Source organism: Malus domestica, chromosome 05 (assembly GCF_042453785.1).
Source record: "Malus domestica chromosome 05, GDT2T_hap1".
NCBI classification, from domain to species: Eukaryota; Viridiplantae; Streptophyta; class Magnoliopsida; order Rosales; family Rosaceae; genus Malus; species Malus domestica.
In genome coordinates, this window is record NC_091665.1 from 28156686 (window position 1) to 28183450 (window position 26765).

The 26765-nt window shown below is 40.1% G+C and overlaps 1 protein-coding gene and 1 long non-coding RNA gene across 17 annotated transcripts; both read left to right on the forward strand.

Moving 5' to 3' along the window:
- The first annotated feature begins 1501 nt into the window (after positions 1-1501).
- Positions 1502-2090, forward strand: LOC139195939 (uncharacterized). 2 transcript variants are annotated; one of them, XR_011581022.1, is made up of 2 exons: positions 1502-1574; positions 1702-2090. It is a non-coding gene; the product is annotated as an uncharacterized lncRNA (long non-coding RNA). The 2 variants fall into 2 exon arrangements; XR_011581021.1 differs by having other exon boundaries at positions 1511-1574; positions 1683-2090.
- Positions 2091-3779: 1689 nt separating this feature from the next.
- On the forward strand, positions 3780-26765 carry LOC103427553 (uncharacterized). Of its 15 annotated transcripts, none has more exons than XR_011581439.1 (15): positions 3780-4192; positions 10496-10540; positions 10859-10909; positions 10997-11017; positions 11218-11402; positions 11494-11601; positions 12486-12531; positions 15463-15590; positions 16582-16713; positions 17008-17065; positions 17617-17748; positions 17864-17933; positions 18780-18859; positions 19206-19354; positions 26546-26765. XR_011581439.1 is itself a non-coding variant. In XM_070822522.1 (14 exons), exons 6-13 carry the CDS (start codon positions 11529-11531, stop codon positions 18849-18851), a joined length of 711 nt encoding a protein of 236 aa, XP_070678623.1. In that variant the 5' UTR covers positions 3780-4192; positions 10496-10540; positions 10859-10909; positions 10997-11017; positions 11218-11402; positions 11494-11528; the 3' UTR covers positions 18852-18859; positions 19206-19605. The 15 variants fall into 15 exon arrangements, 1 of the variants encoding a protein (XP_070678623.1); XR_011581441.1 differs by lacking the exon at positions 26546-26765 and adding an exon at positions 18006-18124 and having other exon boundaries at positions 19206-19605; XR_011581442.1 differs by lacking the exon at positions 26546-26765 and adding an exon at positions 18006-18124 and having other exon boundaries at positions 18797-18859; positions 19206-19605.

Consider the following 26765-nt stretch of genomic DNA (forward strand, 5'->3'; position numbering starts at 1 on the left):
TTCACGAGAATTATAAACATTTCAACCAATTCAAGTAGAGGCAAGTGACTTTTTACCATAGTGGTGAAAATGAGTTGAGCCTTTGTATGAAGACTTGTGTTCAAACTTCGTCAGTGACTAATCGAACACAAAAAAAACCAATGTAAGTAGAGGAAACATCATATTACAAAAATTTGCTTAACCAAATAACTTTTCCCAGTGAAAACTCGTGAAGAAATAACCTTTTGTCAACTAGTACAAGATTATACACATATCATTGTCACTTATATAAAAGACAAAACAAGTGCTATGCATGCTCCAATATTATCTCTTAATTTGAATCCAATCAAATCTTAATAAATTCACGAATAGTATATGAATTTATGAATCACTTCATGCATACGTAAAAACACAACAATAATACATATATAGTTGGCATGTTCTTCGAAACAATACATGTATGAATACAAAAATGTTGTCTACAAAGTGATCATGCACTTATTAAATTAACAATCAAAACGAATATGGAAACCCCAAGTATGAATTACCAATTATGAAATGCCAATTCGGAACTGATGACAAGATTATAGCAACCAAACCCTAAACTTAAGAGTGGAAAAATAGGGTCTAATTGCCATATTAAATCACATGAAAAATTAAGAAATAATTCATGCAATTATATATCAAAGTAATGCATGCACATGATTAACCAATGTTAAACGAACATAACATAATGGATTAGAAAAACCTAGAAATACAGTCGAGACAAGTGTTGGACACTCTGTTCTTAAGACAAGTTTACACCCCATTACGGTGCTCATGGTTGGTTGGTGCTTGTGTCCTAGGATACAAAATATCACGTCCTTGTAATAGTAGCACTCCAAATCACAAGGCTTTAATGAATTACAATTGTGTTGAAAAGACTCTCATATAGACTCAATGAGACTCTAATTTTTAGTACACTCTACTTATCTATAGATTTGAGATACTTCTTTATAAAGCATGTGACCATTCATGAAGAGTCAAAAGTTGCAACTCTTCATTATGATAGACGCATATTTCTATTAAAAGACATTACTTCTATTTCCACTCAATTATTTAATAATAATAATAATAATAATAATATTTCCAACAATGCTCTTAGAAAAGTCTCCAATTTGAGTTCCGCCAAAATAAAAAAGTGTCAATTATCCCAATTTAATTTACAAATTATGAAATAGGCATCAATAAACTTATAGGGCTTTGAGTTGGGGTTATGACATAATTGGGAATACCGAAAGTTTTCGATCAAATTAGGCTATTTTCTAGCTTTTAACCTGCAAGCAGCACAACAATGACGAAAGCTATGGAAAGAGATAGAGAAAGAGAAGAGATATTTTTCAATATTTTTCTTGAATATATCCGTCTATCATTTTCCCTACAATTGGTTACATATATTATTTTTCCAACACTACATGCCAGCTGGCATAACTAATCAAAAATACTTATTTAATAACTAAGCTTGTGATTAAGATAATCACAGCTATAACACACATGGGAACCTGGATGAACAGATTGCTCAGCTCATGCAGTGCAAGCCCTTGTCCGAACAAGAGGTACCCAAAGCCTCTAACTTTTCACATTTTCAAGTATTTTAATTTTAATTTAAGTCCATTTCTTTTTATTTTTTTAATTAATTTTTGTGTAAATGTGTTTTTGGTGAGAATTTGTGTTGAGTTTTAGGAAATGAGACGGATCGGGCTATGAAATGTTAGACCTTGATGGGGCAGATCGAAAAAAGTGGTGCATTTCTTTGTTTGCGACTATGGGCATGATCTGTGAATTGAATTTAGCTGAATTAGGGTTCTTATGGGACTGATCTAGGGTTGTGATTTCATATAATTTGGGGATCCATGGATGAATGTTTTGATTTCACTTAGGTGGATCAATCTTTTTATTGGATTTACCGCGGGGTTAAAAATTCTAAAGAAATACATGAACTTGGGGTGTGTAATGATTTGTTCTGCTGTTAGGATTGGGTATTGGCAATGTGGGTCAGATCCCATTTTCTGTGACACTGCGGGTTTCCGCATGTGGGTTTGTGAACAAGAGAAACAAAATTTGCATTTCTATGTATAAGGCCACAAAAACTGAATCTTTCAATGTGGGCGTGTGGTTCGGTGCGGTTTCGAGTGAAACCACAATCGAAACCGAAACTTTTTGCGGTGCGGTGCGGTTTTGAAGCCAAAACCGAAATAAAACCAAACCGTTTGGTTCGGTTCGGTGTGGTTTCAAACGGTTTCGGTTTGGTTTTTAAGAAAAACATATACAATTTAAAATATACACCTATTTATGCATAAGACGATCTTATTTTTCTTATATATTAATTAATGAATATGCAGCAAAATTGTAGCAAAAACAACAACAACAATGCAGCAAAAAACAGTGGCAAAACTGCAAAAAAAATGCAGCAAAAAGCAGCAGCAAAACAACAGAAAAACAACACCAAAACAACTGCAAAAAAAAACTGCACCAAAAATGCAGCAAAAAACTGCAGCAAATCTGCACCAAAACTGCAGCAAAAAGCTGCAACAAAGATGAGTTTTAAGAAGATGAGTTAAGGAGATGAAGATGTGTTTCAGCCTTCAGGAGTCGAAGTGCAAAATTAGATGATAATGATAGTCTAGTAACCTAGTTGAACTAATTAAGAGTTTAAAATATAACATTTATTTATTAATTTTGTTATATGGTGCGGTTTCGGTTTCGGTGCGGTTTTGAAAACCCAAAACCGAAACCAAATCGTTTTCTTTGCCGCGGTTCGATTTCGAAACCGAAACCATTTCAAAACCACAAAATCAAACTGTTCGGTGCAGTTTGATTCGATTCGTGTTTCGGTTTCGGTTTTCAGTTCCAAGTGCCCACCCCTACTTTCAAAGGATTTTCAAAACCGATGTGGAGTTATGATTAGCAGAGACTTTGTGGAGCGTGGTATTTGAGTATGGTTTTGGCTAAATGTGATCATTGTAATACATTGTTAAGGAGATACCTTGAATTCTTCCTTATTTAGACAGTTCTGAAATCAGTAATGTTAAACGTCCTTAGTTTACGTTCTATTCTATGAGGAAACTCTATACACCTTTTGATTTGCCAAATAATGTGCATTCTGCGGTGTATGCTTTATTTCTTGGGGAGGGATGAAGGTTGTGTGGGTATGCTAGGCTGATGACATACTTTACAAGAGTGTTAGCTTTGAAAGTGAGTTGCTTTAGTGCTTCTTGAATTTCAGAACATGGCTATGTTCTGTGGTACACCAGCCCATACACTATTACACGTTATAAGACCAAAAAAATTGCTCATTGAAGGTGCTAATGAGCAAGAAATTGGAAATCTGTTATCGAAAGTGCACGCATGTTCAATTTAATGTTTGTTCGTTTCTTGGGAGTTTATTTAAGATGTAAAATAATTGTCATCTTAATTTTTTTGTTTAATATAGGTAAGGGTGCTTTGCGGGAAGGCCAAGGAAATATTAATGGAAGAAACCAATGTCGAGGTGGGCCTTTTTAGTTGCAAGTTTCTGTTTTATGTCTTTCTTTGTATTGCTTCATACAGGTTTTGGACCTATAATGATTGGGACATGTCCTGAGGTAAATGAATAACCATTTTGGGTCTTATGTTTTGCAGCCTGTGAAAAGCCCTGTAACTATCTGTGGTGATATTCTTCGACAATTCCACGATCTGGCGGAGCTTTTCAGCATTGGAGGAAAGGTATTTGTTCTGATTTGGGCTATTTAATCCTTCTTACGTTTGCTTAACAGGTTGCTACTTATTGGTGATGTTCTCTCTTTTCTAATTTGTAGTTCTGGTTTGTTCTGTTGGATGTTTTCTCTTTCCTAATTTATTTCTCTTTCCTAGTTTATAATTTCTTTGGAATGTGTTTCAGACTTCTCTCAAAACGTCTATGGCGGCGAACCCAAAACGCCACCCGTTTTAACCGATCCCAAAATTTCACCCTTTCCGACTCCCAAAACAACTGACTGTTTATGGGTTGTTGCTGATTTCGCTGCCCATTCAAGCTTTACAGTAATGGCCTCGAATCCGCAGAACGAACCTAGGGCCTCGAGACAGGTCGAGAAGCCGCCGATTGAGCCGATACGGCCACCTACGGTGGAGGAGATGCGCAGCCAAGACATTTGGAGCAACTGCGCCATCCGCAGTGTCGTTAGTGGAGTTATGGGTATCGCTATAGTTCCTTCCTTTGGCTTATTTTTGGATTTTCTCACATGGGTTTTGATTCTTTTTTCGTCTTTCCCTGTTTGGTTGCCGAGGAAACGTGGGAAAGTTACCGTCTTTTTGTTCGTCTGTTGTCTCGATTTATATATTTGTGGGTTTCAGAATGTGCAGAAGATTGGCGTATTGGTAAGGTTGTGATAGGTTTAGTTGTTCACACAAATTTGTTACTGTTGGGGTATGAATGTATCAAAAGAGGTGTAAATTTCATTATTTTAAAGTGAATATTGGGTTTTCTCAGTATAGCAAACTCTACCAGAAGGTTACATTGGAAATTGTTCTACGGTTTCCACAAATTCTTTGGAATTCAAATCCCCTTTTAATTTAGGAATCAGACTTTCTTGGTTTTCCAAAATCTCATCGTCTCTCAATATTATGTTTTCAACTTCTATAAACAAAAAAAGTTATTCATCGTCTCTGAATTGCTTATGCATGTCAGCATTGCAAACGATTTACAATTATCACTTGCTCAAATTTTATTCTGTTTGTAATTAATTTTGAATGGGTGATCGGAACTTATCAGAGTAGCAAATGTATATTGTCATTACATTTGTTTTTGGTTGCAAAAATTTTGTTTTGAATTATTTGGTTTCATACTTTTCTCGGGATTTTAGTGCATTTTCATAGATTATTTGGGGGTAGCATCATCTGTGATACGGTCTTAGATTTTCTAGAATTATTTGTTTATCTTCTTTCTACTTTTTGCAATAAGGCTGGCGATGCTGTATGGCACAGAATGTTGGGCGGTGAAGCATCAACACGTACACAAAATGGGTGTAGCGGAGATGAGGATGCTTCGTTGGATGTGTGGGCACACGAGAAAGGATAAGATTAGGAATGAGGATATCCGGGGTAAAGTAGGAGTAGCCGAAATTGAAGGAAAGATGAGAGAAAATCGGTTACGGTGGTTTGGACATGTGCAAAGAAGGCCTACTGACGCTCCGATTAGAAGATGCGACTATGGGACAGAGGTTCAGGGCCGAAGGGGTAGAGGAAGACCTAGGAAAACTTTGGAAGAGACCCTAAGAAAAGACTTAGAGTACTTGGATCTAACGGAGGACATGACACAGGACAGAACACAATGGCGTTCTAAGATTCATATAGCCGATCCCACTCAGTGACTTGGATTTTCCAAGTCTCCAACCGAGAAGTTTTCCTCACTCGGGAAATTAAGGGAACACTACCTCAACCTACATGATCCACTCACAAAGCTTCAACATACAAGCTTCAACAAAAGAAAATTCAAAGAACTTAGCGAAGAAGGCTTTGGTGTATTTAACACAATACGTTGAAATGAAGGAAAACTTATTTATTGATATCCCCGATAAGTTACAAATATGTACGTATACTTGAGTCAAAATAAACAAACAAGAGGGAGCCTTCACAAAGGTTGCTTAGGAGAAGTCTCAGCAGTCGGTAGAGCCCCAGAAAGAGAAGGCACCGGAGGGGGATCATTCGGAGCCTCAGTACTGGACAGAACCCTAGAAGGAGGAGGCATCAGAGGTTGATCATTTGGAGCTTCATTACGCGGTACAGCCCCAGAAGACGAAGGCAATAAATGCCTTTGGAACAAACCCACAAATCTCTGATGATCAAGTAAAACCTGACCATCAGATTCTTTCATCTGGTCAAGCTTCCTCTTCATGTTTGTAGCATAGTCATGTGCGAGCCGGTGCAACTGTTTATTCTCATGCTTGAGCCCTCTAATCTCCTGTTTGAGACTCATCACTTCAGCCGCCAATGATTCAACTTGGCGGGTTCGAGCAAATAGGCGTTGGGCCATATTAGACACAGAACCTGCACACTGAACACTGAGAGCCAGAGAATCCTTAACAGCCAACTCATCAGACCGTTTGGAAAATAGTCTGTTATCTTTGGGAGTGAGAAGGTTCCTGGCCACTACCGCAGCGGTCATATCATTCTTCATCACGGAATCCCCAACGGTAAGAGGACCAGTAGGGGAGACGAAAGATGGGCGCCATATGTTGTCTGGAGAAGGCGGGGCTGCCTCTTCAACAAAGTTCAAGTCAAAACGACGGTCGGAGGGGACAGACATTTTCAAAGGTGTTGAAGAGAGAAGAGGTCGGACAAATCAAGATCTTAGAAGAGCAAGAATGGAGCTTCTACTGATGGATATTCAAGTGTGCTTTGGAACTTAATGTCAGCCCCTATAAAAATCTACACTCGACGAAGCTTCAGAAATCGAAGAGGCGCCTGCTCAGAAATCGAAGAGGCGTTTGCTTTCTCAAAAGCTGGGCTGCTCAGAGACCACGAGGGTCGATCTCAGAAAGCGAAGAGGCGTTTGCTTTCTCAAAAGCTGGGTTGCTCAAAGACCACGAAGGCCTATCTCAGAAATCGAAGAGGCTTGTTTTCTCAAAAGCTGAGCTGCTAAGAGACCACGAGGGCCGATCTCAGAAATCGAAGAGGCACCTACTTTTCCAGCCTTGTCAGCACCTGTCACACGCACACTCAGCTTTGCGGAAATTATGGGCATTCTGTCGAAGATTTCTGGCGAAGTAGAAAGCACATGAATCGTACTGTTCAATCATCCACTTCCCACACGCAACAGTAGCTCATGGGTACCACAGATAACTTTGCCAAAGTTCTCTGACAAAGTTGAGACACGTGAAGCTTGCAGCTCCCACTACATCGTTCTGGCCAAGAAGGGTAAAAGAATAGCAAAGAAACAACACTAACAAAGTTTAGACACATAAATTTTGAAGGTCTAGCTACCATATTATTACCCACAAGGGTAAAGGAACAGTACCACTGCTGGATAATTGGAAAGTCCCGGTGTGTCAACCTCTGTGCTTCGTGGCAAGGTAGACTAGCAAACATGCCCAACCTTTACTCACATTCGAGAAAACACTCCCAACAAGATTGCTTGCTCCAAAATCGAAGAGGCACCGCCCTCCGAATCTCGAGAGCCAGACTCCCAACATGATTACTTTCTCAAAAAACGAAGAGAGGGTAAAGGAACAGTACCACTGTTGGATAATTGGAAAGTCTCGGTGTGTCAACCTCTGTGCTTCGTGGCAAGGTAGACTAGCAAACATGCCCAACCTTTACTCACATTCGAGAAAACACTCCCAACAAGATTGCTTGCTCCAAAATCGAAGAGGCACCGCCCTCCGAATCTCGAGAGCCAGACTCCCAACATGATTACTTTCCCAAAAATCGAAGAGAGGGTAAAGGAACAGTACCACTGCTGGATAATTGGAAAGTCCCTGTGTGTCAACCTCTGTGCTTCGTGGCAAGGTAAACTAGCAAACATGCCCAACCTTTACTCACATTCGAGAAAACACTCCCAACAAGATTGATTGCTCCAAAATCGAAGAGGCACCGCCCTGCGAATCTCGAGAGCCAGACTCCCAATATGATTACTTTCTCAAAAATCGAAGAGAGGGTAAAGGAACAGTACCACTGTTGGATAATTGGAAAGTCCCTGTGTGTCAACCTCTGTGCTTCGTGGCAAGGTAGACTAGCAAACATGCCCAACCTTTACTCACATTCGAGAAAACACTCCCAACAAGATTGCTTGCTCCAAAATCGAAGAGGCACCGCCCTCCGAATCTCGAGAGCCAGACTCCCAATATGATTACTTTCTCAAAAATCGAAGAGACACTGCTTTCCGAATCTTGAGAGCCAGACCCCCAGCAGGATTGCTTTCTCAAAAATCGAAGAGGTGTCGTTCTCCGAATCTCGAGAGCCAGATCCCCGACAGGATTGCTTGTTCGAAAACCGAAGAGGCACCACTTTCCCAACTTCAAGAGCTGGATCTCCTTGGATAAAGCTTGTCTGTAATCTTCACACGCAACATCAGCTTTCCAGATACCACAGACCAATTTTTCAAAGTGCTCTGACAGAGTTAAAATATGTGAAGCTGGCAGCTCCCACTACCGTTCTATGACCAAGCAGGGTAAAGGAATAGCATTATTACTTGATGTTAAGGAGACTCCTATTTATGTCGACCTCCATCCCCAACGGACAAGCAGACCTGCAAAAATGCTCAACCCCTCATCTTATCTGAGAGGGCACTCCCAACGAAGCCTTTCGAAATATTCAGCTTTCTTTCCCCCCGATAACACCTCTGTAAACAAGCTATACTAGAGCAAGAATATCTCATATCATCAGGGTTAAAAGCAAGAGTATCCCATATCATGCTTTTTCCCTGTCTTTTCCTTTGGCCTTGTTCTTACCTGCAAGATAAGGAGAAAGAGAGCAATTAGTCAGCACTTGGAATCAAGCTTCCAGCCAGGAACTGACTGCCTGGAACCCCTTACCTGATTACTTACCTGGCATTGCTCTCGAGTACTCATCTTCAACATCTTAGGCTTCCAGGGAAGATACCGCATCTGCCTGAGGAACAGATAGGGCAAGTGAGAAGGATACAAGGAAGCATGTGGAGACGTGCCGATACATCCACTACTCTGTCAAAAGTATCCCATATCAGCAGGGTCGAACGTACTCTAGATTTGATGGACTTGTTTTGACCCTCAAATTCTTCAATCGACCTTATACTCTTGAGGAAACCAGAAAACCCTCCAGCCCAGTTCAAGAATAAGCCTGTGGAAAGTTACTTCTTCAAAAGCAAAAGTATCCCATATCATCTCTTCTCATTTTTCTTCTCTTTATCCTTCATGCTGCCTGCAAGATAGGGAGAATGTGAACAATCAGCCGGAGCTCTGATTGCTTACCTTGTATGTCACCACTTTAGCAGATCCCCTAGCTCGGCGACTTGGGGGACTCCTACTACATGGTTTGTATCGCGCTTGACCAAGCCTGAAACTACAAGTAAGCTTCAAGTGAAATTGATACATTACCTTGTGCATCTCCACCAGTTACAGATACCACCCCTGGATGGAGGAATAGTACTACCAGAGAAGATGCCACATCTACCTATGAGACAGATAAGGCAAGTCAAGACGATACCACACTCCGGTACTTAGAAGTTTCGTGGTTACGAGATCATTCTCCCACAATATTTCCTAATGTCATTTGTACTAAATCATTCACTTGTACTCCCTAAGGGTGCGTTTGGTACGCAGACGGGACGGAACGGGACGGGACGGAACGGGACGGGACGGGACGGAACGAAGGTGTAATTTTTGAAAAAGACATGGGGTATATTTGTCTTAAAATGGTAAAACATTGTGTTCCACAGACGTGGAACAAACCCGTTCCAGGGGAGGGAGGTGGGACGCAAAAACACCCAAAATCTGTCCCGTGGAACAGCCCGTTCCACCCATTTTTGGCGCACCAAACGCGGGACGGAACACCTTGTCCCGTCCCGTTCCGTTCCGTCCCGTCCCGTCCCGTCCCACGTACCAAACGCACCCTAAAGGAGAGCTTGAACCTATGTACTTGTGTAAACCCTTCACAATTAATGAGAACTTCTCTATTCCGTGGACGTAGCCAATCTGGGTGAACCACGTACATCTTGTGTTTGCTTTCCTATCTCTATCCATTTATATACTTATCCACACTAATGACCGGAGCAATCTAGCGAAGATCACAAAAAGTGACCGTTTTCGCTACCTAGGATCTATCTTGCAAGAGAACAGAGAATTAGATGGAGATCTCAACCATAGAATACAAGCTGGATGGAGGAAGTGTAAGAGTGCATCCGGCGGGTTGTGTGACCGTCGTAGGCCACTGAAGCTCAAGGGAAAATTTTATAGGACGGCAATAAGGCCAGTGATGTTGTATGGCACAGAATGTTAGGCGGTGAAGCATCAACACATACACAAAATGGGTGTAGCGGAGATGAGGATGCTTCGTGGGATGTATGGGCACACGAGAAATGATAAGATTGGGAATGAGGATATCCGAGGTAAAGTAGGAGTAGCCAAAATTGAAGGAAATATGAGAGAAAATCGGTTCCGGTGGTTTGGACATGTGCAAAGAAGGCCTACTGACGCTCCGGTTCGAAAATGTGACTACGGGACAGAGGTTCAGGGCCGAAGGGGTAGAGGAAGACCTAGGAAAACTTTGGAAGAGACCCTAAGAAAAGACTTGAGTACTTGGATCTAATGGAGGACATGACACAAAACCGAGCGCAATGGCGTTCTAGGATTCATATAGCCGACCCCACTTAGTGGGAAAAGGCTTTGTTGTTGTTGCTGTTGTTGTACACCCTCTCAATCTGAACTTCATCGTAGACGTACTCTCTTTCCCTCTTAATTGCTTCTTAGGGCTTCTCTGTTTTGATTTTCATCATCCAATTTGTTAAATTTGTTGTTAATTTCAGGGTACTACCAGTTTTCTGCTGACTCCAATTCCACACTTCAGAATGGTATGCCTCTAATTTATGATAAATTTTGCCAATTTTGTTCTCTTGATTTGGAAAGGTATGACTCCAATTACTTTGTTTTCCAAAGCCATCTTAGCATCTGCATCCCCAATTGTAGAACAAAAGCCAATCCAATTGCTAATCTTAGCATGTGCATGACCACCATATCTTTCGATTTTGAGTGCCTTTATCGAATAGAGGTCAACTACACAGTTTTATATCTTCGATATACAAATATCAGCACTGATTTCATTCGTTTACTAAATACATGCATAATCTGTGGTTCGTTTGAACTTTGACATGTGGAAACTTGTAATACAGGTACTGGGACGTTGTTTGGAACAGAGCTAGAGGTGACGATGTGGTGGAAAAGTAAGTCCTCTTACTTTCCTATCTACCTACCATACTACATAATCTTTCCAACGTTGACTAAAATTCATATCCACGACTCATTTGCAGGCTACAGCGACTGGATATAGGGTAATGGTTTAATAATGGTTTTAGAATGGTAAATGATTGCAGAAGCAACATGGAATTCAATAGTTGATATTTTGACTATAAGATGAGTTTCATCCCTGCCTTAATTCACTTAAATCCTGTGATTTCATGCCTCTTTTTGTTCTGATTCTGAGAGTTTGGGATGGATTGTGGTTAAAATTTTTGCTTTGATATGCCTCTAGACAGCCACCACCACCACTTTGTCCAAATCTGACGGCTCGTGCTGTAGCTTCTGCGTGAATCTCCCTGCACAACTGGACTCTGGGACGTTTTCCAAATAAACTCCAGACTCCAAAGGGTGCGGCTGAAAGAGTAGAATCTGAGGCAATCAAATCCAATCCAGGGAAGAGATTGGATAGTTTCTGAGGTGTGGCTTTCTATTTTTAATTAAGTTTTTCTTTTTACGAAATTGTAAAACCACTTCAATTGTTCAGCAATGGTGTTTGTAAACTGGGCAGGCTAATCCGAAGAACACAGTTTTGGGGTATTGACAATGGCAGGCAAAGGGGTTCGGGTTTTGGCTACTCCAACCTCTTATCTTGGCAGGATTTTGGCATGCATGCAAGGTATAGTTCTCAATTCATATTGTTTGTGTGATTCGATTTGAATTCAAAATTTTATATGTTTATCTTATTTGTAGAGTTAAATAGCTGATGAATCTTTATCAATGAAGCCGATGGAATGGTTTTGTTGAATGTGAATGATCATTATCTAAGGGGAACAGTATAATCCAAAGCTGTAACTTGAGTTTTGGAGTTAAACTCGAAAAAGCTTTAGTACTAAATATTATCGTGTATGAATGTGATTATAATCTAAAGCTGTAACTTGAGGTTTTGGAGTGAAACTCAAAAGAGCTTTAATACTAGATGTTATTGTGTATGAATGTGATACTTGATCGTACTATACACTGTGAATAGGTAATAAGAGATGGTGAGCCCGATTTAAGTGTCATTTGTCTTCAGAAACTCAAATTTTGACTCTTGTATATATTGGTGGAAATGCAGAGATGGGTGCTCTTTGCTGCTGTCCTTATTTTATATATTCAGTTGCATAGAGTCGACATGACATGCACAACAACGGTCAAATTGCCACCCTTAGTTGGTGGTCAAATTGCCACCCTTAGTTGGTGGTATTATCTTTACAACATATTCAAATTGAGGATTTAGAAAATCTAATAATAAAACTCAAATATATGCTCCATGCTTTTTGTTTTCATTTTGGGTTAAAAGGTTGAAGCTTTGAATTGGGATTTACCTTTAACCTATAATTTTGTGCTCAGGACACCATCTTGGGAGTCTTAACATGATTGTTCTTCTATTTCATAGATTCGAAATGTGTTTAGTATCTCATTTAATAGGTGTACCTTTGCTCATTTAACTCAAATTTAATACGATTTGGTCCTCCAAGTTCTCTGAATTGCTAACGGATTTACTTTCTTTGGAAATTTCAGGAACTCTGGTTGTGGGAGGAAGAAGCCAGTTCCTTACTATTTTTAGGTATACGATTATGTGCCCTGATTGCATGTTCAAAGTCTAATTAGTTATATAAATTTTTTATTTATCTTTGCAAAGCTTTCGTACTTGGATTTTAAATATGTGATTGGTTTGTGAAAAATAAACGAGAAGACTAATCATGGGGACATTCTTATTCAACTTAAATGTGTTTTATTCATCCGATTACGCCTGAAACAAATAGTTCCCGCAGCAACGCGCGGTTGTATTTGCTAGTTACCTACTATTTCATCATACTTAGAAATAGGAAAACCACATATTGTATTCAGATTTTGTCTAATTTCCGAAATATATATATAAAGCCATCTTTCACCAATAGATACTAAAGAAACCGAGTGTTTCCATCCTCCAACCAAACCCATGATGACTCTGCCATTTGCTTCCATGAAATGGAAGAATCTATATTTGCATGCAGAAAACTAAGCATTGTGCACGGCTTGGTCTTTCCAGGCAAGGAATAGTGTTACTTTCCATATAGAAACCGTTTTCTTCTTTGTTTGGATATCACCTTTTCATGAAGGGTCGCAGCTCTTCACGAGGTTTGCAGAAAATATAACTTCATGAGGGTTGCATGAAATATAACTAATTTTCTCAGACTAAACGTTAATTCTTTACAACAAAAAAACAATTCACATCTCATATGCTTTCACGAGAATTATAAACTTTTCAACCAATTCAAGTAGAGGCAAGTGACATTTTACCACAGTGGTGAAAATGAGTCAAGTATTTGTACGAAGATTTGTGTTTAAACTTCGTCGGTGACTAATTGAACACAAAAAAAACCAATGTAAGTAGAGAAAACATCATATTACAAAAATTTGCTTTACCAAATTACTTTTCCTTGTGAAAACTCGTGAGGAAATAACCATTTGTCAATTAGTACAAGATTATACACATATCATTGTCACTTATGTAAAAGACAAACGAAGTGCTATGCATGCTCCAATATCATCTCTTAATTTGAATCCATTCAAATCTTAATAAATTCACGAATTGTATATGAATTTATGAATCACTTCGTGCATACGACATTAAGCATACGTAAAAACACAACAACAATACATATATAGCATATATAGTTGGCCTGTTTTTCGAAACAATACATGTATGAATACAAAAATGTTGTCTACAAAGTGATCATGCACTTATTAAATTAACAATCAAAACGAATATGGAAACCCCAAGTATGAATTACCAATTATGAAATGCCAATTCGGAACTGATGACAAGATTATAGCAACCAAACCCTAAACTTAAGACTGGAAAAATAAGGTCTAATTGCCATATTAAATCACATAGAAAATTAAGAAATAATTCATGCAATTATATATCAAAGTAATGCGTACACATGATTAACCAATGTTAAACGAACATGACATAATGAATTAGAAAACCTAGAAATACAGTTGAGACAAGCGTTGGACACTCTGTCCTTAAGACAAGTTTACGCCCCACTACGGTGTCCTTGTAATAGTAGCACTCCAAATCACAAGGCTTCAATGAATCACAATTGTGTTGAAAAAGCTCTCATATAGACTCAATGAGACTCTAATTTTTAGTGCACTCTATGTATGAATATGAATATATATATATATATATAATGGTTTTATGATTATAGGAGGCTTCACTTATTTATAGATTTGAGATACTTCTTTATGATAGACGTATATTTCTACCAAAAGACATCACTTCTAATTTCCACTCAATTATTTAATAATAATAATAATAATAATAAAATTTCCAACAATGATCCTAGAAAAGTCTCCAATTTGAGTTCCCCCAAAATAAAAAAGTGTCAATTATCCCAATTTAATTTACAAATTATGAAATAGGCATCAATAAACTTATAGGGCTTTGAGTTGGGGTTATGACAGAATTGGGAATACCGAAAGTTTTCGATCAAATTAGGCTATTTTCTAGCTTTTAACCTTTAGCCTTCGAGATGACCTAACATTATCTTTCCCTCGGGCCCGTGTTGTTCATCTTTTCTCCCACTGCCATTGATCGATCTACCTAGCTCATCGTCATGAAGCCACCGGCGTTCGTTCTCAATATTTATTCAGCAGTGAGGACCGATTATAGCCAGCGGCCCGTCCTAGTCGTGAGGATTCTATCTGCTGCTTTTATTGTGATTACTGCGTTCTTCATCCTCGTCTGGGTTTACTCGCACTGTGCGGATCCGTTGGAAGTAAGTGTCGAGTCGATTACCGTTTCCCGACTCAGCGCGGCCGGGCCCGAGTGTACTGTTGAATGGGAGCTGAAGCTCGTAGTCACAAACCCCAACAGCAACTTCTACCTCTACTTTGACGATCGTCTGCAGGCCACGCTCTTCTTGGACGATCGCTGGCTTGGCAGCAGCTTTATGGTGACTACTAAGTCATTGCCTCCTCCCTTGCTTTTAACCAGCGAGACCAACCAGACGGCCACCTTGAGTTTCAAAATGCAAACTGATCGTGCCTACTTAGGTGAAGAACTCATCGAGGAAATGTCCAGAGGAATAATCCAAGCTCACCTGAATGTGATGGTTCGGTATCAGCTCATTCCCACCACTTCGAAGCCTAAGGAATTCCATCTGTTGCGGTTCTCCTGCCCCGGCATGGGGCTGTGCGAGTTCGATTCTACCCGTAGCAGGGAAATCGTTTGACTCTTTATTATGTGTTGGTAAATGTAGTCGCTTGCAGTTGACAGACTGGTTTTATGTAATTGAAGATAAATTGATTTTGCTTAATTTCAAATTAATCCAGTGATGTCTTTTCTTATCTGATTTGATTGCGCATTACATGGGAAATGCAGGGTTTGGGCTCATTAAACGGATTACCTAATTTATTGTTTTTATCTCATTAAACCGTTTACGTAATTTAGTGATTTTATCTGTTATATGGTACTGAATCATGTAACATTCTTCTTCATCTTAATGATATACTTGAAGGGAAGCCTGCAAGGTGCAGGGCTACATTTCCTAATGATAATTCCCCCTGCACCTTGTTGTATTATGCTGTCGGAGCTGGTGAAGGGAAAAGGAATTGGACGTTCTGTTTATCACGGTATGCTTATTACATTCCGTTCTTATTGTGAAGTCTCCAGATTTGGTTGATATCGCTTTTAGCTTTCGTGGGTAAAGCAAAAACGCTGGCAACATCAAACTGAACCAAACAAAAATGATGTATATAAGCAAATTGACTGATTTTAGATGTTTGACGAAAATGCCAGCCCTTTGAATTATAGTTGTGGATGATATAGTGCTTTATGTGTATGTATGATGCCGACAAAACATGTGTTCTCTCATCCCCCAACTCCTGATTATTTACTCTTTAGGAATTATTAGTAGACAGCCCCACATTTCACGTAGTTGGCCATTCTCGGCAGCACCACATTTCCTGTCTTTCCATGCTCGGCTAATTTGATCAGTCGGCTAGTTGCCTTTTGAACTCTTGCACCTCATCTTGTTATGCTTCTCTAGATTCCTGATTGTTCTTGTAGTGGAAGATTTGATACCCCGTATTCATGGTATCAGCTATGCGATAGTGTTGCTTGTGCTACCTTTTGCTTTGGATCTATCTGACTACTTTGGTCCGATGGTTATTGAAGTTCTGACTTGATTTGTTTGAGGGCAAGTAGGGTGTGAAAGGGTTTCTGGATGTGGTTGAGTTCAGGCTTATGCATGTTGTATGGTAGTAGCTAAGTTCTTGTTTGTACTTGATGGAATCACCCGGACTAAAGATTTTATGACACTTTTTTTCTAGTATAAGATATGACTGGCAATTACATTGATGATGGACTGTGAAATAGGTCTTATTAAAGCTTCTTTGCATGTGTTAGATTTGCAGTTTATCCTTGTTCGTAATTTAACAGCATGTCGAGTTGGTTTGAACTTCACTTTATCTAATAAACCTAGTTTTCAGGTTCAGTATGATACGGACATTTTGTATCTTTAGATGTACCATTGGATTACAGAATCATAATCATTTTTTTGCCTAGTGATGATGCATTGCGGTACCCTGCTCCAGTTCCTTACAGACTTCTTTCCTTCCTTAGGGATGCAACTTTGGCCTATAAAGCTGAAGCTTTACAGTTGGCAGAGGCAGCTTAGACATCTGCATTCTCAATTTGACATGCTTACTCGTCAGGCTTCTGTTGTACTCGTCAGCCAGTGTTGCTTTCACTTAGGTCGGAACTTTAGCCAGCATTGCTGCAACTTTATGATTTGCAAGATTATTTTTGTTTTTCTAATAAACTACTTGTCCAATTCGCTGGTGTGGTAGAGTAGTGATTCCATATACAGCCTTAATCATGTACAGAAACTTAATATGTATGCCAACCATATGTATTCATGTCACCATCACTTTGATGCAAATTTTGATTCTTTGCGCAAGTGAATATCCATAATCTAGAGTTACCTAGCTGTTTTAACTTATATAGAGTAGCAATATTGATGCCTTTTATTTGGCCTTTTTGTTGCAGCAGATCTTAAAAAATCACATCATCAGCGTGTCTCTGAGTTTCAACGAATTCGTTCAATGTATGTAACTTTTTCCCCTATTCAGAAAGTTTCTAACTTATAGAAATTGATAGAATGATGCCTACTTATTTTGTTGGATTCAGATTCCTACATCCTCTTTGAGAAACTAGAACAATGGTTGTTATTATTTACTTCAATCCTTTTATTTCCTTTAAGAAATATACAATGAAGCTACAAAAGTTCCTTTAAGAAAATCTAAAAGGAAGGTACAAAAAGCTGACAGATATATAGTATGGTGGAAATTCGAGATATATTCCTTTTGTGTAATCCGAGTGAGAGGGTATATTCTAGTAGTTACTTATTTACTTCTCTGGCCCTTGAGAGGTATATAGTATTTTTTCGGTTTTAGTTATTTGTATTCTGTTCAATCTCTTCCATCATCATCAATCTCTCTCTCTCTCCCCCCCTATTTATGGTGCTCGAATAGATGTGGTATTTCTATATCTGTGGCTGGTTAAACCTTTTTTCCTGTCAACTTTCATGCTAGCATTTTTTTGTTGTCAGTAAATTTGGAATCCCTACCGACTCTGTTACTGCTGAATGTTGTGCAGTTTTGGGACAAGTGAAAGACAATGGGTGGAAGCTCAAGTTGAGAATGCTCAGCAGCAAGCAATTCTAATGGCACCTAAATCTCAAGTATCATCAGATGAAGCGCACATCCATCTTGATCTCCATTCCCTCAGGTACAATGCATTTTTACTTGTCAATTTATTATGCTTTGTATAGTGGAAGACTTCAATTGTTTCTTATCTGCTACATTTCACATTTCTTTTACTGGAGTATCTAATATGTGTACAGGAGAAAGCATGCAGAACTTGTTGGAGAATTATCAAATTCTTATCACAAGGAAGAAAAATTATTATCTGAGGTTTGTATGTGTTCTTGGTTTTCAAGTTTCCTACATTTACTGTTATATCCAAATTTCCAAAATCTTCTGCAGAAAAAAGTTGGATTCTAGTTGTAGTCATTGAGAGGACCCGGATGACGAAAGGATCATGGACATGCTACCTACCAATCACGTTGCTTGTATACTTTCTTTATTCCCTGGAGGTTATCCCAGTTAAGCATTGAAATTTTCCTTCCATGGTTCCATCCTTCCCTATCTTCTGGGGTTCCCGTTATGTTTTTATTCTTGGGGGCTGACCTATACTATTGATGATCGTTGCAGCCATCATCACATGTGAGCCTACCTTTGTATGGTATTCTTGTTTGCATTCATACGGACAGTAATGGCACGTAGTCATAAGGCATGATTGCCTGCTCTTTGAAATCTTTTTGCTGCATTCGCTTTGAAAATTCTATGGCTGAATGGATCCACATCCATGATACACTAATTACGTTAGCAAAGAAGTCCTGCTGGAACGCTTATAGCCTGATATGACAAGCAATTCTATAGACTATGATGTTCAGAACCTCACTTAAACAAACTAGTTTGGCATCTGTTCCTGTATTTCTAGGGAGAAATTCAAAATATGCATGGTTGATGGTAGAATTTGATGTAATTTGGCATCATGGGCCTGTCTGGCATTCGGTAGACTTTATGGCAGTGGTCTAGCATGTCTTCCCAATCTTCAAAAAAGGAAAATACATGCCTTATCATTAACACTGAATTCGGTTATCTCTTCTGCATAGAAGTATATATGATGAATGTGTGTTTCTCTTCACCATTTTGTTTTGCGGGAAAACTCCCAACTTTTTTTGCTAATTGTTTTAGGTGCACTCTAATTCAAGGTTTGCAGCAGATGCTATTTGCATCTTCGACAACTGCGCAAGCTATACTAACTGACACCACGGGTACGACATCACTGTTCATTTCTTATTGGCTGACTGGTTTCCACTTTTACTGGCACATTATTCCTCTTTCTTGGGGTATTCTACGCTTCATATGCACTTTAACTCACAGAAAGATGAAGATCTGAATAACTAAAAGAATGAAAAAAATCTTTCGTTGTCCTTTATTAGTGCATCCTAGTGTTGAAATCATAATTTGATGTTAGATGTGTTACCTTTCTTCTTCCACATTTTCTGATCCGTTATTGGTCACGTGTGCATCAAATTAGTTGGGGGTAATCCTTTAGTATATTCTCGCCTTTTTCCTACACAAATTGATATATCTTTGTACAATTTTTTTTTTCTCCAGCAATTAATGAAAGAGCTTGATGAAGTGGAGAAGATTAATGCAAAACTCTCTACTGCAGTTGAAGAGGTGACGCTGGAGCATCGTTAGAAAAATGAGGTAACTGTTCGGATGATAAAGAAGATGTTCATGGAGATAATGCCGAATGAAAGGTCGATAGAAGCTCACAATTGGTCTCTGTTACGTCCCCAAAGCCCAAATGTTTCCTCTTTGTTAGTTCTGCAACTTTTTCTTCGCTTGTTTTTCATTTCTTGTTGAAATCTGTTAGGAGGGTTGCAACGAAACCTCTCAATTGAAAAAAAAAATATTGTTTATAATTGACATTGAGTTAAATCGAATCAGGCTGTTAACATTAAGCAAAAATTGAGCAGATATTACATGGAGATCTTTACTTGTGCAGAAACCAACTGTAGAGAGACCAACATGTTTGACAAACATGCTAAATCTTTGATTTCAGTAAACCAGAAGTTAAAATACAAGTGCTACAGATACAACAGAAGGGATAACTATCTTGCCTAGCCAAATAAAGCGAGGGAAACCTAGCAGACTAGGACTTTAGGCCGACGAAGCAGAAACAAAACCATACAAGACAAAATTAACAACCTATGTCCATATGCGAATGAAGCATGTTCTAACGTTATCTGAATTTCACTCGATACACAACTAGATTTTACCGAAGCACAAAAATAGGGTAGGTTGTGATAGTGTTTGGGCCCAAAACTTACCGAAGCACAAAAATAGGGTAGGTTGTGATAGTGTTTGGGTCCAAAACGATGTTTTGGGCCGAAGGTAACAAATGGGCCGAGACTCTTGATCCAGTGGTAGTAAGGGGGATCATGGGCCGACTGGGTACTGGGGGTTGTCTAGTTGTTTGTCGATCAAGTCCCTTTGTGAGAAAGATTGATTTGGATAAAGATGAAGAATGAATCCTTAAACCTCTAGGAGTGTTAAAGCTAAAGGCACTAAGGAGCACGGAAAGAATCTAGTTCGTTGTGGAGATGTGTTCAAAGTCCTAATTAAAGTAGGATCGGCCGAGTCTTAGTTAGATCAGGATGAGGAGCCTTAGTCCGAGTAAGGTTCTAACTTGGCCGGAAGTAGGTTCGCTCTTATAAATACAGAGGATGTACACACATTCAGCCTCTTCAACTACACACACAAACTGCCCTGCGCAAACTCTCGCTTTACGCAAAACCTCTCAACAACCTTGAGATTTTTCATTTTCTTTTCCGCCAACACATCTTTAGTTTGGATAAACAGCACTGTGAAGGCAACCGGCAAATATCTTCAGTTTGGATAAACAGCACTGCCGCCGTAGAATCAGCCGATTGCGAAGCATCTTCAGTTTGGATAAACAGCACTGCGTCGAGGCCGACTGGTTATCTATCCAAGTCTCGGCTGAGAAGGATTTTCGAATCCTTATTGGTAGAGGTCATCTCATTAGCCTTCTCGGCGAAATGAGGTGTTACACATTATTGGGCTCGGCACATTGAACGCCGAGTTGTTTATGATTGGTTATTCACAAGTAGGGTTTAGAGTTCGACATTTTGATGGTCAAACCATGTTTACCATCAAGACATATATCTTCTTTGAGTACTTATGTCCCTATAGTTTGGAGCTAGTTCGGCGTGCTTATACTCTCACGAATATAATCACCGTGACCGAACCCGGTGCCAACGATCGGTGAACTTCACAGGACTAGCAGCTTTGTTTTTAGGCTCTAGAATTCGAAAGCCAAGACATGTTCATTCCTCGATCCCAGTCGCAAGATTAAGAAGTCAGCATCACGCTCAACGCAACATCAACATATTTACTTTTCAGCCAAGCTTGGCCGACGAGTTGGCACACCCTCATACAACTGAAGGACGTAGTTAGCTCATTAGTTACTCGGCTTGCGCGCCACGTATGTTTGGTAGTTTTTAGGGTCAACATTTTGGCACGCCCAGCGGGATCGAGTGCTAAAACTACTAAGTTCATGACCGTCGAAACACAATCGGTTAAAAAGAAAACAATCATGGGAAAGTCAACGACTGATCTGCCAGTTCAGAGTCCTGGACAAGAAATGTCAAATGCACGAAATCCTCTTGTTGCTGTGACACCTGAGGCTGCAAGTGTGACACACTGAGAAAAAGAAGTTTGTCTCGGTACCCAGCCTCGGAACACAGAAGTCCCCAACAGAACCGCAAGTGTTTTCATTGAAAAGATAGTGAAGGATTGATACAAAGATGGTGGTGAAGGCTTTGACCCTCCAACTAGATCGTTTCTTCGAAGACGACTTGATGAGCAATCTCGGCAGGTTGAACAAATAGTTATCCAAAAAATGAACAGTTTGCTTGAGGTAATACGAAGTAATGGTGATACATACCAAATTACTCGAATTATTAGTTAGCAGAGTCTTCGAAGAAGGGCATACTGATCAGTCCCGCCAGCTTCCACTCAAAAGTAATCAGATATATGCCGAAACAGGATCTACTCGGCTCAAAACAATTGATTTGGAAAAAATAGGAGGATCAAGCAGTAGATCAGACGGATCCAACCAGAGAGTGGAAGCAACATCAGTCGATATGATCGAGGTCCATAGAATGATCGATTCAGCCTTGAAAATAGGGCCAAAGTTCCCAAAATTCATCCATCCATACCCAGCTTATGTAGAAAAGTTCGAATATCCTAAAGGCTTCAAAATCCCAGATTTCAGCCTTTTTGCTGGAGAATCGTCCCCGTCCTCGTTAGAACAATGTGGCCCGATTCACTGCGCAATGCGGAGATGTTAATAGTGACTTCCATAAACTATGACTATTCAACTTTTCGTTGACGGGCTTAGCATTCGTATGGTACATCAACCTCGTACATAATTCCATCCAAAGTTGGGAGGAACTGGTTAAGAAATTCCACGAGAATTTTATCGGCCAGGGATGGAAATGTCAATCTCTTCATTGGCTAGGATGGCTCAAGCGTCTGATGAGTCACTAATAGATTACCTTACAAGGTTTAAATCGGCCAGGAATTGGTACCGAGTCCCTCTACCTGAAGTCAGATTTGTTAGGCTGGCTTTGAATGGGCTAGACGTGGAGTACAAAAAGAAATTCCTAGGGGCAAACTTCCAAGATATGTACAAACTAGCCCAACACGTCGAGCAATATGATTATTTTCTCCGAGAGGAAAAGATCTCGAAGTCCCAATCCCAGGGAACGATTTACAAAAATCCCACAGTGAGCTACGCATCGGCCGAAGGCGAGGATCCCCAATATGTCAGTGTGGATGCGGCCGAAATAATGTTAGATAAACCAAATGTTTGCAAGGCATTGACTCACATTAACTCCAAGGATGCTAAAACCCTCTTGGTCTCTGAAGAGACAGTTAAAACATCAAAAGTTTACACTTTCGAATCACCAAGGCCGATGCAATCTTCGACCAATTGTTGATGGCAAAGATCATTAAATTTTGGCCAGAACACATCATTCATGAGGCCGAAGAGTTGAAAGGAAAGACGTATTGTAAATACCATAATTCGAATAAGCATACCACAAACAACTGCGTTGTGTTTCATGATGCTATTCAAAGTTGGATCGATAAAGGCAAGCTAAAATTTTCTGAGAAAAAGATGAATGTCGATGTTGATCATTTTCCTTTGGCGACAGTTGGCATGGTAGATGCTTATTTGCCAAAAAACAAAGGGAAAGGGAATGCCGAGTTTGTTCCAATACAACACGTCCCAAAGTAGAACTCTCGGTCGCGACTCAAGATTGATCTATTTTCAAATGAGCCACCTACAGAGTTTTCGGGACCGACCATAATCGAATCCATGTCAGACACCAGTGCAGAGGAAGCTAAGGGACCAATGGTTTTGTGTAGTCGTTGTAAAGTATACGTCGTTCTAACCGAACCAAAGGAAAAACTACCTCAGGCTTCGACATCACGACAACCATCCAAGGCCGCAGTAATATCTCCAAAGGAACTCGGTGGAGGTCAGCGCCAGAAGGTGTTCGATAGGCTTGACCTTCAAACATGAATGGACGGCCCCCTTTAGCTAGACGGCATCTTGATTTTGACGCGCCATTTTATAATAAGGATTATTACTCACGTAACTCTAGCAGCTCGAGTTCATCGGTGAATCAGAAAACCTTCAAGCCACCTGAGCCACGCGACCAACGTTGGTATAGTTACAATTCTCCTATTGGCGTGTATACTGCATTATCCAAATGTTAGAAACGTCAACGCCAGCGGATAGACTGCATGGCTAGACGACAAGTAGCATAAGCCACTTCGGCTACCAAATGGCAGTAGAAAGAAGCAGCAGGAAAGTAATCATGACCGAATTACTTTAAAGGAAAAAGGTAATTGATCGCGACTTTGAAACCACTATTGAAGAATCTGAAAAGCGCATCAAACTCCTCATTCGGCCTAGGGAGATGAAAGCTCGCTTTGAGCATTTCAGACAAGAAACCTAAAGCAAGCTTCCCTACTACCCCAGCAAGAGCCGTTAATAAGAGTCCGATGGAATTTACATCCTCAATTCCTAGGAGAATCCTTGGAGTTCATGCGAGAATTTCACAAGACACGTTTTGCCAATGACTTGTAAGGCCTACCCAAAGCGGCGTAATAAGCCATTGACATGGCACACTTACCCTGATGCTGAACAGATTATTCAAAAAACTACCGACCCAGCAATGAAGGCGAGGTTCCAGCACATACTTGAAGCTCAGGTCCTCGACTTCGAGGTCGACCCGTACAAGAACATAGACACCATCGAGCTCCATTTCTTTTTCGAAGAACTTTAGTACTTACAACATCATTTCGAAGTCTTCTCAGTCGTATCTCTTTTCGGCCTTACTATCGACGAGAAGGATCGTGTGGTGCGTTTGGATGCCTACCTAGACACAAGGGACGCCCGAATCGCCTATGAAGAACGAGCCCGTAAAGCACTGCAAGGACAAAACCAAGCCCCAACAACGATCGAGCTCGAAGATGACAGCCAGAATGAAACAGGTTCAGTTGACACACCACAAGAGCAAGTACCCGATGAGGCGAGAGATAATCAGGTCGAGGAAGCTCCAAAGTATGATACCGTACTCGATAACCCAACGGACGACGATCAAGACCCGATGGGCCCTTCAGCCCTCGACAATATGGAAATCAGCATGGTCCATATTCTACCTGTTGAATTTCAACCAACTGCACCCCAACCAAATTCCTTGGATGGGGATGTAGTTGCCGAGAAAGCAACACAAGTTGATTTCATTGCTACCGAAGAAGATGAGCAAGCGAGTAAAGCCGACAAACTTAAAGCAGCTCTGACTATACTGTTTCCCCGCTCTTCTTCGGTTAATCTTCAACATTTGAAGTCGTTGTATGTCATGGCTCACATTGAAGGTTATCTAATCTCCAAAATCTTCGTCGATTATGGGGCTACGGTTAATATCATGCCAGTATCCGTCATGAAGGCACTACGACGGTCTAATGACGAACTCATCCCATCAGGAATAACCATAAGCAGCTTCATTAGTGACAAGTCTTAGACCAAATGAGTGCTTCCTTTAGAGGTAAGCGTTGTAGGTCGTAATCACATGACCACATTCTTTATCGTCGACTCCAAGACAGAGTATAATGCATTGCTCTGTCGGGATTAGATCCATCAAACAAACTGCATTCCTTTTTCACTATATCAGGTTCTCATTTTTTAGGACGGTAAATCCGTTGTGGTGCATCCGGCTGACAATCAACCTTTTGAAGCCAATATGATTTAAGCACAGTATTACGATGATCACGTCAGCTATATTACCGTACAGGGTTTGAACGAGGAAGGATGACCGAATAGAATTTCGGTACAGAAAGCAATCGAGGTAGACGCCGAGACTGTCCATCAGGATTTGGCAAGGCTTGGTTGGCCAATCTGATCGCAGATACTGATGTCTGAATACCATCAGGATAGACAAGGGGCCGCGATTTCATCTACCATGGAACGACTGCTGGCCCATTGGTATGTTATCTTCAACCAACCAAATTCGGGCATCAACTTAGTCGAAGGCAAAAGGAGACAACAACCTAGTGCTTTCACTAGACAAAGTTCAGGCTGCACCAGCTGAGCTCAAGGATACTCAACCTCAAGTCAAGGATCCTTTAGAGGAAATAAATGTTGGAATGGCCGAAGACCAACGACCCTTGTTCATTAGTACTTCTTTACCCCCAACATGTAAAAATTGAGCTTTGTAATTTGCTTAAAGAATTTAAGGATTGTTTTGCTTGGAGTTACCATGAGATGCCTGGATTGGATTGAACACTGGTTGAACATGAATTACGCATCAAACCTGGGTGCAAATCATTCCGCCAACCACCTCGACGATTCTCCACCGAAGTACAACTTGGCATAAAGGATGAACTCGTTCGAATTTTAAAGGCTGGGTTTATTTGGACAGCTCGATACGTCGAATAGTTGGTGAACATCATCCCAGTATTAAAGAAAAGTGGTGCCCTAAGTATCTGTATTGATTTCCACAATTTGAATTTGGTAACTCCCAAAGATGAATATCCAATGCCAATTTCAGATTTGTTTATCGATGCAACAGCAAACCATGAGATCTTATCCTTTATGGATGGACATGCTAGTTATAACCAGATTTTCATCACCAAGGCCAATGTCCATATGACTGCTTTTCGTTGTCCGGGGGCACTCGGCACATATGAATGGGTCATCATGCCATTCGGCCTCAAGAACGCCGATTTCTCTTTCGCAAATTTGCTCTGTAGCTTTCCACTTCGTGTTCTCTCACTCTCATACATTTTCGATTGCATCTTCTTTCATTTTAACTTCTGCTTTTGTTTTTGCTTTGTGCTCTCTCACTTTCAAATGGTGTTTTCCTTTTGTGAGAGTCATTGTCCCACAACGTTGTTGTCTTACTTGGACAAGGATTGTCTGCCCTCCACTTCCGGTGCCCTCCTGTTTATGTGGTCACGGTTAAGCCACGTCAACATTTTATATTACTATTCATTTTTGTCTTATTATATCTATAAAAAAACAATATAAAATGTTGACGTGGCTTAACCGTGACCACACACAACAGGAGGGCACATGGAAGGCACCGGAAGTGGAGGGCAGACAATCCTTGTCCTTCTCTGAGAGCGTTGTTGTCTAAAAAAATTCCAAATATTTGTCTCTTTTTTTGTGTCTGAGTCTGGGATTTGGGTCTATTTGGAAGACTTATTCGCATCTATGAAGCTGAGGAGCAGCATTTGAGTGTAGTTTGAGATTGTTGTGTTGAGTCCTGTGATTAAACATGTTCATTTTCTTCTCCAACGATTTTTACATTTAGTTCATAATCCAATGGTACTGAGATTTGTCTGTGTTTCAGCGGTGCCAAAAACCGAGGGGCTTGCACCTGCAATTTCACTTTCGGACAGCGCATTGAAGCACTTCAATAAAATGAGGTCTGAAGGCTTTCTATTCTCCAAAGTATTTGTTAGAAATTACATTTACATAAATTTTGTGAATTCTTTTTGTCTATCTAACAGAGTTTTGTGGTAGCAATTTGTGTTGGGAAAGGAAAGATTTTTAAATTTTATTTTTACTTG